Source organism: Ixodes scapularis, unplaced genomic scaffold (assembly GCF_016920785.2).
Source record: "Ixodes scapularis isolate PalLabHiFi unplaced genomic scaffold, ASM1692078v2 PGA_scaffold2__306_contigs__length_199485367, whole genome shotgun sequence".
NCBI classification, from domain to species: domain Eukaryota; kingdom Metazoa; phylum Arthropoda; class Arachnida; order Ixodida; family Ixodidae; genus Ixodes; species Ixodes scapularis.
Window position 1 is genome coordinate 113,788,787 of NW_024609857.1, and position 10,456 is coordinate 113,799,242.

General features: G+C 45.1%; 1 protein-coding gene across 1 annotated transcript; it reads left to right on the forward strand.

Annotated features, from left to right (window-relative positions):
- Positions 1-1,190: 1,190 nt before the first annotated feature.
- Positions 1,191-8,037, forward strand: LOC115309253 (4-coumarate--CoA ligase-like 6). Its single transcript, XM_040499422.2, has 4 exons — positions 1,191-1,352; positions 5,216-5,488; positions 5,917-6,061; positions 7,760-8,037. Exons 1-4 carry the CDS (start codon positions 1,191-1,193, stop codon positions 8,035-8,037), a joined length of 858 nt encoding a protein of 285 aa, XP_040355356.2.
- Positions 8,038-10,456: the final 2,419 nt, after the last annotated feature.

Here is a 10,456-nt window from a genome sequence, read left to right on the forward strand (position 1 = left end):
TTCCCAGTTTCAAACTCCGAGCGCAGCAAATAAACGGAGCACAGCGTACAGGAGCGCGACACCGAAACTATCGACGAGCCGCATGAGCCACTTCCGACAGCACGGTTCTGATGAACTCGGCATCTCGTAAATACGAGTGGCAAAAGCCGAAATTATTTCCCAGATAAATTAATTAAGGCCTCTGTAAAACGGCGGAATGTAAATTTAAAAAAAAAAAACAAAAAAACGGCACGTTAGGAATTTTTTACGAATATTTCAAGTATCATGAAAAGTTGAAGACTCGCTTCGACTTTAAAGATAGCTTTCAGATTCCTGAACCCGCTTATCGATGCAAGAACTATAAACGTATGGCTCCACTGAAAACCTTGCTGAGCATCATCGAAAACCACGTAATAAACTTTTTTTAGGAAGATATAAGGCAGCGAGCGGGCATTTTACTGCGTTCAGCAAAAACCTTCAATTTGGATGCGTTTCTAGGTTACGGTTTCATATCGGAGCGCATCTCTGCGGCCGCGGTCCTGCTCCCCGGTGGCCGAGACGCGCAACACACGTGCGCGTCTCAGTGGCGGTGGCTTCGCGCCGCAGGAGCTCGGGCTCGAAGATGCGCTCCGATAAAAAACTGAAACCTGGAAACACATCCAAACCGAGCGCTTCTTCAGAACGCCGTAAAATGCTACACCTGTTGTTTAGAGCGCTGCTCAGCAAGTTTCTCGGTGGAACCACATGTTTACTTTCCTACCTAAAAAAAAAAAGGATGAATTTTAGTTAATTTCATTGCTAAACTGCATGATTTTCACAATTTAATTCTTGACGTCAGCCAAGAACAATAACTTGTTCCCGAAAGTTCTTATTCTTTATTTTAAATCTCGAAAAGCATATTTTTAAAGATTATTGCAGAAATACCCTGCATATATACCCCGGGAAACTTTCCTCTTTTGATTCCCCAAACGTATAACTAGCAAGGTTGCTCAATAGTGCACTATGTATGTCATGTTTATTTTTAACTGGAAGGTAGATTCAACTACATATCTTAGAATTCTTATTGCAAAGCAAGAACTCTGAATTTTGATTTCTCCTTTTTCATAAGTGGCGATTTGCTATACTGTTAGCACGTTGTATTTCCATGTTGGCGTTCGGAGCTGCACACCAGAGTGACCTATTGAATCGCTCCAATTTAATTCAGGCTCAACATGATGTTTGACGAGACAGAAACCGTTGGAGCGCTGTTCGCTGTCACACAGACGGTTGGATTCCGAATGATCATGAGGGTTGTCTGCTCCGGCGCCAGCTGCGTCATTATTCCCGGAGGAACAAGCTTTGACGAAATGGTGGACGTCGTGCGAAAGAACAAGGTAAAACAGTTCGTCTCTTTGGGAAAAAAAAAACTGAGTATTGTAGTATCTGTTATTATTGCTGCGGGCGAAATGGAACCGCACGCGACTGCCACGCGGAGAAACGAAGTTCAAACCCGCTTTGCCGCGTTCTTCCTTTTACCGATCCGTGCTCTTCCGGAAGGTTCCAGTCCATTTTCGGCTGTTCCAAGCGACATTCGATGGATATAAAAATATTTATTTGTCAAAATTCTAGAAATGCTTCTAAAGTTTAGTTGGGCGAAAATGATGCTTTTAGTTTAACATTTGAAGCCTAAATACCATTTCATGGTACTTTTCAATAACCACATGAGTGTTGAAAAACATCGTTTCTTTAGACGCGATTTCATCATTGTGAAGAAATCACAATCAATTCATGAACAAATACTCGTTACATGTTTACTAAACGCCTGTGCCGGTATTCTGAGTATGTCATTCATGCAGGCATGTGATATCACAAAATGGTCTGTATTCTTCCTCGAGTTATAAATCGAATCCACACTTAGTCGTCGTTTGCTTGTTTCCTTCTCCACGCAGCTATAATGAAGTGTTTGAGTGCTTACGATTAAGTGAACGAATAGGCTCCATCAAAAGCGAAAAGTCGCGGTGTTGAGCGGCTTCTCTCCTTCTTCGCCGTACAGCTCTTTTTAGAGCGCAGCTCTTAGGCACCCGTTCCCGGCTTGAGCGGCGTCGGCGTCGCCGTCGCCGTCGGCGTAACCGCGCGGTACATTATGGGTAAATTTTCCCGAAGGTTCCTTCGGGAGGACCTCGGATTCCTTCGGAAGGACCTCGGGAGGACCTCGGGTTTCTTCGGGAGGACCTCGGAAGGACCTCGGGTTCCTTCGGGAGTATTTCAAAAGGACCTCGGGTTTCTTCGGAAGGACCTAGGGGGGGGGGGGGGGGGGGGGTCACGTGGCGATGACGTCATCAGTGATGATGACGATGCGGATGCCGATAACGTCATCAGTGACGTCACTGATGACGTCATCAGTGATGATGACGATGTGGATGCCGATGACGTCATCAGTGACGTCACCGTCACGTGACCTCCCAGGTCATGTGACCCCCTTCCCGAGGTCACGTGATCTCCCAGGTCACGTGCCCCCCCCTACCGAGGTCAACTGACCCCCCAGTACCCTTCCCTCCTCCTCGTCCTCAAGAGCTGCGCTCTAATTCGGCGTTACAGGGAGTTGTAAACGGCTTTCATTTTTTTTAAGATTCCTGAACATGACTAACAATTACCTCTTATGGTCCTGGCAGTTTCTGTTTCATCGGCACATAGTTTTTCTGCACAATTCAGAAAAGAAACGGCTCGATCAAGCTTGGACGCTGGAGAGCTAAAACTGCAGAACGAGATTTTATGTTCGGCGAGTATGTCACTGGGTAACTCTCTCAATGAGCAGTTTGCTCAAGCCATCGGAAATTAATAACAATAATAATATTAATAGCTTTAATCACCACGTAAGCATGATGGGAGCCGAGGAAAGAAACCTACCCAAGCAGCTTAACTGGTCCTCATCCGGCCCATAAGTATGGTCTGAACAAGCTTTAAGATTTCCATTTGAACGTTTTTGATTGGTGACCGAAATCAATCAGCGACACTCATTCGAAACAAACCAATTGCAGCACGTCCGGCATGCAGGCCGTGGGTCGTATGTGGTAAAAACCTGATTTGCAGAATCAGCATTTGCTTCATTGTCAACAGTTAGCTCTTCCTAACCTCTCCTAAGAGTTTGAATAGCAGAGCGCTTCGAATAAAATCATTGTCGCAGCAACAAAGGCATCTTGAATGAAATCTTGCTTCAACAAACAGCGACGAAGGAGAAGATTAAAGGGCAAATTTTTTGTCCGTTTTGGTCATTATGAATCTTATTAGGGAACAACCACGGCCATTTTAAATGAATAACTACACCATGCTGTTAAATGCGAGAGCGGTTCTAATTTAAGAAAGGAAATAGTAATTGTTAAGAAACGCTCGATTCTGGCAATTTCTTCGAATTTACTTCCAAATTTATACATAAAACGTGGCACTCCGAGGGACACCGCAAAGACCACAGAGGAATCAAACCCAGGTGTGAGGGCAATCTGCTATTTATGGTTCCCTCTCCACCACTTAACTGGCTGGTGCAATTCCATTACGCTAGCTCCTGGATGTATCAGTAACTAGGAGTATCAGTAACAACAAAAGTAAATTGAGGTACAGCCTTCTCAGTTCTTTTGGGGCCATATCGTGGATTTCTGAGTTTACAAGAATATAGTTTATTTATTTATTTAATAAAAATACCTCAAAGTCCTTTAGGCATTAGACGGAGGGGGGGGGGGGGGGCACTACACTCGGATACAAACATGAGCAATAAATTACGGCCCGTACCGCACTGCATACTAGCACCAGTACAATATCACAGATATCAGTATAGGTCATAGTTATTACACAAGTAAGTATTATGCAAAACACGTAAACTTAGAAACGAAACATAAATGTATACATTATTATCTCAAATCTTGTAAACAGGGACGTACAATATTCTGTTAATATTCAGTTAAAAAACACAATCAGCTGGCTTTAATTTTCAAAAAATGAATGGATGAACGGATCTGACGCTGTTATGTATGCTAAAACAATGGCTGTTATCTCTGACCGAAAACGTTCATGATCAGAAATACACCATGGCTTCGGGAAGATCGTTCTAGAGATTGAAGGCACGTGGAAAGGCAGAATTGATTAATGCTAATATTGTACCAAAAATATGCTTGACGATCTTAGTGTTAAAGTTTCGTGATTCTTTATTAAGTAGTTCTAGAAGAGAGCAGTAAGTTCCATGAGGCTATAGCATTGTCTGTGGATTAAGCATAGAAGAGAAATCGTACAGGGCGTTTTCAGCAAGGAAATCGAATAATTTTGTTTAATTAATGATATGCTGTCGAAACGCGACTACGATGATGAAATGAAACGAGCAGTTCGATTTTAAAGACATTCGATTTGATAATAAGATATGTTTGGTGAGGGGACCAGACGGGCGACAGATATTCTAATTTCGGGCGGAAGTTGTTTCGTAAGATAATTTACGAAGGTGAAGGTGAGCAGATTTTAGATTGCGCTTTAAGTAAGCTAGTGTACAGGATGCTTTAGCGGTAATCGTGCTTCTATGGGGTACCCAAGAAAGGTTAGAGGTGAGTTAAATACCGGGGTACTCGCTAGCAGAAACGGTGGCGACGGGCGAAATGTTAAGTGAATATGTGAAGTCTAAGTTCGTGTAAAGGTGAATGAAACAAGTTTGTTTTTAGCACTGTAAGGGCAATTTGCCATTTAGAGCACCAGCGCACTACTTGGTAAACATCGCTTTGAAGACGCAGGTGATCATCAGGATTGTTAATATTTTTGAATAGCACACAATCTGTTAGCAAATAGACGCACACCTGATGTTAGTGACTTTGGGAAGTCGTTAATCTAGATTAGGATACAAGGGGGGCGAAGGAGAGTACCTTGCAGAACCCCAGAGGTTACACCTAAAAGCTCAGAAGTGAATTACCGGCTACGGTAGCGTGTTGTCTGAGGGAAATTAAGTTCTGAATCCAGGAAAGGGTTAGGTGGTTGATGCGGAGTGGGGAAAGTTTAGATATTAGACGGCGATGCGGCACGCTATCGAACGGTATGGAAAAGTCTAAAAAAATGCCATCTGTTTTGTTTGGACATTTTAGGGTGCAGAAGCGTGTAAGAGAGTAAAAGGAGTTTGTAAGAGCAACAGGGATGGAACGGCGACGGTCATTTCTAAATACAAGTTTTAACAATAACACTGTATTTATCACTGCGGTTAATGCTTTTTTTGTTTTGTGTTTGCCTGCAGATCACGACGCTTTTTGCTAGCACCACATCCATACACCGGCTTGCCGCGCACATTATTGAGAGTGGAATACGCCTTCTCAACGTAAGGAACGTAGTAGTCATTGCCCTTCGCGTAACAGAAAAGGCCGCAGAAACGATATTTTCAGCGTTCTGCCTAAAAAGCTTCAGGAGCATGTACGGGACAACGGAACTCTCGAATGTGATCTCCTGGATGCCACGCGACACAATGGAATACAAAACAATCGGTTTCCCGGCTCCAGATGTGCAAATGATGGTAGGTGAATCCCTGTTAAAAAGAAATAATAAAAAATAAAAGAGATCGCATGATTTGTATAATAAACACATCCGAATTTAGGTAAATCATATTAGGGCTCGATTAGTTCTTACATTATTAAAACAATATTGTCCCTTAATGTTTAGTATTTTCTGTGGCGAACACAAAATCAGGAAACATTTCGGGCCTGGAACACTATCGAATGGTCTAAAAGGGCCGAAAAGCGTTTCCTGAATCTGTGATCGCCACATCTAACCGTCTAAATTCACTTCAGCTTTTGACCTCATTTCTTGTAAGTTCTTGTATTTCCTACCCTGGTTAGTTCATTACAAAAAATGTAACGAATTAATGCATGCAATAGAGATATTCTTTTATGTATATAAGCTCATTGTCCTCTAAACAATAAAAAAAAAAAAAAAAAAAAACAGGTTGTTGACATAGACACTGGAAAAGTTCTCGGACCTAAGGAACACGGCGAGCTCTGGGTTAAGTCACCCACAAATATGAGAGCCTACCACAACAACCCAGACGCGACTGCTGAGGTGATCACTCCGGAGGGATGGCTACGAACAGGTACCGCATTGAATACTGGACATTTTTTTACAATTTAATAATGATTTAATATCTACATCAATGTAGAAATCAGTCTAAACGGACCGTAATATACTCGTTCACCTTATTTTGTCTCTAGGGATATCCGAGTATGTGCGTCTTGTCCTAGTACATCATCAAGAAAACAACGTTGAGCCTCCTCAACCAGCCAAAAACAAAAAAGGTCTTTTCAACGAGGGGTACTGGAGAAGTTTGCTCGAGCATCTAAAACAAAAATGACCGCATCTCCACGTGGTGAATGATGTTGATACGGGCGAAGCTCTAGTGGTGCTGATGATACTGATTTTGTTCATAGGTAGTGCTGATGGCGCTGATTTATTTTATTGCTCATAGTAAGTGCTGAGTTCCGGGATGCGTTTCGACTTTATTATTACTGCTTCATGGTCGGTGAAATGCAGAGCCAGTGGTTCTTCTAGCGGATCAGCTTGGATCCGCTAGAAACCGTGGGAACGCATCTCCACCGCTTAAGTCACCGGTCCATGTCAGAAAGATATTGTGTGGTATGGAACGTGGTTATATACGCATTTGAGCATTTGACCGCAGCGCCCTCTCGCCTATAAACGTTGAGCCGATGCATGCAAAGTTGAACGCGATTATTTACGCATTTGACCGCAGCGCCCTCTCCTGTATAGACGTTGAGCGGCTCCATACAACGTTTCATCCATGACATCCCCAGCTCTTGAGTTACTTTTGGATACATGGTTTAGCGCAAAATAGACGGACACAAGAGAGAGAGAGAGAGAGAGTTACTACCACATCTCAGAGCCCCCTACTCGTCCCGCAGTCGTGGCCGAGTGGTTAAGGCGATCGACTAGAAATCCATTGGGGTCTCCCTGCACAGGTTCAAATCCTGTCGACTGCGCAAAGATGTTTTCCTTTTTTCTTTTTTTAAGAAGACAGATGGAATGGCAATCGATGCGAGCACAGACGCCGGACGGACAAGGCTAGACCCCAAGGAACTTCGCGCCTAAAAGCTTTTTTTGTTCCTTTTCTCGGCGTGGAACAATAGTTGTTTCCCTTGCAAGTGGGCCACGCATTTTTGTTTCGTGCTGCTAAGATGCAGGTGCCACAAGCGTAAGCATTCCCTTCTTCCACGAGCACCGACCCCGCAAGGTGGCGACTAGTCGCGATTTTCGTGAGTAGTCCAAGAAGCAGACAGAAGGTACAACAAAGAAAACGACAAGTATATAGAAAATGTACATGCAAGTAAAATCGCATCACCACCGTTCGCACGTTTGCATTCACCGCGAGTCATAACCCTCTCTCGAAGTGATAGATTTCCGGATCCTTTACTGGTTAGAAAACTCCCCCCTCCTTCCCTCCCCCCCCCCCCCCCGCCCCCTTCAGGTCCAAGAACGCACCCGCGTCACGCTGTCCGCATTGTCCAGTCGTGGTCCCGATTCGCCGAGACAGTCAGAACGGCTGTCTCGACTGGCGGATTGCCCTTTCTAAAGACCAACATATTTCTCGAAGGGTAAAAATGATACCTTTTTCTTATTTAGGTACCTTTTCTTCCTCCTCCCTCTCCTTCTTTTTTTTTTATTTTTGGTTCTCTATGTCGCTAAACTATCTACAAAAGAACATTACTCAACCTGTGTAGATATCCCTGTTTGAATGAACCAAGCACGTCGGGGCTAGCGGCTGCCATTCCATTTGCAGGGGACATCGTCTATTACGACGAAACTGGAAGGTTCTACGTCGTAGAACGTATTAAGCAATTCTTTCACTGCATGGAACGGCTAGTTGCCCAGTCGGAAATCGAAGCCGTTCTGTTGTCTCACGAGGGTGTCGAAGAAGCAGCCGTGATCGATGTTCCACACCCGGAATACAGCGATGTGGCAAAAGCTTTCGTCATCCTGAAGCAGTCTTACAGAGGACCCGGGAGAACCAGTACCCAGGAGCTGCAACAGTTCGTCGCAGGTAACGGAATTTCGTGATTCGAGCGTGTTACAAACGCCGCATACCAGTTGATGACCTGATCGCCCCCTTCTTAAGTCCAACCCCAGTCGACACCGCGATCTATCGGGGCCAATCAAGCGGCGCAAAAAGTGCATTATCACGGCGCTCATCGCCTTTATGCGCTGCCTATCACAGACTAAACCAATCACGCGCAGTGATTGGCTAATTTATATTCTAGGTGGCGCGAGCTACCACCCGTTATAAATGGTACAGCCGTTTAGCAAGCTAGATTCGTTTAGTCGGTAATTGGAAGCCCACAAAGACGACGAACACTATGACGAGGCACTTTTGGTGCTGCTGGATTGGCTCCTCCTGATCGTAAAGCGCCGACTGCGGTCCGACTTCAAAAAGACAGTAGGGCGTTTTAGTGAGTCGTTTCTACACAAACGGTTCGTCCTGTGCCGAACGGGTTGTTCGGCACAGGTCAGTTAGTACCAGAGCCATATATGGGGAGAGTTTGGCCAGTCTATGATCTCGCCGCCGCAACGCTCTCCTCCCGAGTGAGCCAACCAGCCCACGGCGCAGAGCGAGAGGCGTGAGCGCATGGGCGTAAACTCCCGGCTGCTCCCAGCTGAGCGGGGAGGGCCGCCAATTTCATTGATTCGCCCGGTGAAATGCATGGGATCGGCATCTAAATTACGGTTATTTCCTTTTGTATTGCAGGCTATGGCAAGAAAATGATATACTGTTATTCCTCGGTGGGTTAACAAGCTAACGAATGAAGTTTACTCGACGTCTGACCGCAAACTTTTATACAGGCGAAAAAGAAGTCGACCCGCAGCAGACGACGCGTCACTTTAACAGCGCTCTGTACGGAAAGCGTGTTGCGTCAAAATGGCGGTCGTCTCCTTTTTGCTCCCTTCTTTCTCTCTCGCTCCTTCAGCACTCTCCTCCCTTTCGTTCACTTTTCTCCTCTTCGGCGCCCTCGTTGCCACACCCACTGGCCGAACTTTCCCCATTTGCGGCTCTGGTTAGTATGCCACGTGAGTTGTGTCACAACAGCATAATAACAGTCAGGATGACACCGCAATACGGCACAATGGTTACTTCGGTACGAACTGCGCATCCGCTACCGCAGAAGACTCGCACATGCGCAGTTCGTACCGGACGGCCCATCGTACTGTGTAGGATATGCAAAAGGGGTTCCCTTAGCCGCTCTAATTTGTGTTTCTATGACGATACGCAACGACAATACCATTTCCGCGCCAAGGTGCTGGAGTGGTATTGGGTATTTTCATCAAATCAAAATAGTTGACTATAACACCTAAAATAGTTACCAAAAAAATGAAAGCCGAATTCGAGCGCAGCTTTTGAGGAGGAGGAGGAAAGGCTACTGAGGGGAAGGTATATTCCTCCTCCTCCCTCGTGATCCTGCCTGCTAGTCCTCCTCCCGTCCTCCTCCTCCACCCCCTCCCTCTCCTTCACCTCCTACTCATGCTTCAAGCTCCTTGCCTCCTCCTCCTCGTCTCTCCTCCCCCTCCTCCTCCACCTTCCTCCTACTGCTGTCTTCCTTGCCGCTCAAGCGGAAGTGGTCGCCTAAGAGCTGTGCTCTGAAATATAGAATCGGAACAAATATTTTGGCAGGTTGACATTTTATTGATAGGGGAAAACCCGTCTTGTATATTGGAAACTGCGTTGCATATCCAGCCAAGCTTTACGCCAATAACGTACAAAACCAACGTACGCACTTGTTATACCAATGTACCTTAAAGTTTGCTCCGCGAGTTTCCAATTTACGTCCTGGATGAAAACCCCATTATTAATTCAACTAAAACACCATGACCAGCAGCCGCGGTACGATGTTCAGCAGCCTCTCCAGTGTAGCAGGCAACCAGGACATGAAAGAAAAAGCATGTAGTTAAGGAGTGGGCAAAGTTTCCCATGGCTCATGCTTGTCACCCATGCTTAGACAGTAAGAAATTAAACTGCTGCCCACCTTTTTGTCTGCTGTGCGTGAACAGCAATACGTTTCACTTCTAAGCTTACAAGGGTTTCAATGTGACGTGATCGCCAGACTAAAACTGGGATGGTTTTCTTCGTTCTAGTAGATGGGCACTCGGCGGAGTATAATACCAAAAAGCACTTACAGTAAGTGAAACAAGCGTGAAAATAGACACTTTGGAGATGCTACAGGCAGGCACACCATTTTAAACTTGATAAGGGACTTACCCAAACATGGTATTGTGATTTGTTTAGACCTGACGCAAGATGAACTTCAATACTTGATGATGGAACAGGGTCATGAAAGTCGTCACATGCTTGGAACACACCCACAATAAATGTACCGAAGCCGGTTTGAAACGTGTTAATGACGTTTACAACGTTATCGTCGGACGTCTTAACAACGCTGTCGGCCGTCTTCAATTTCAATGAAAAATGTTCAAGCTCTAGATACTT

Excerpts from the sequence above, each read along its gene's own strand:
- LOC115309253 (XM_040499422.2), top strand. The coding sequence starts at position 1,191 with ATGATGTTTGACGAGACAGAAACCGTTGGAGCGCTGTTCGCTGTCACA. Across the intron at positions 5,489-5,916 it reads CTCCAGATGTGCAAATGATG|GTTGTTGACATAGACACTGG; the intron begins GTAGGTGAATCC and ends AAAAAAAAACAG. Across the intron at positions 6,062-7,759 it reads GGAGGGATGGCTACGAACAG|GGGACATCGTCTATTACGAC; the intron begins GTACCGCATTGA and ends TTCCATTTGCAG.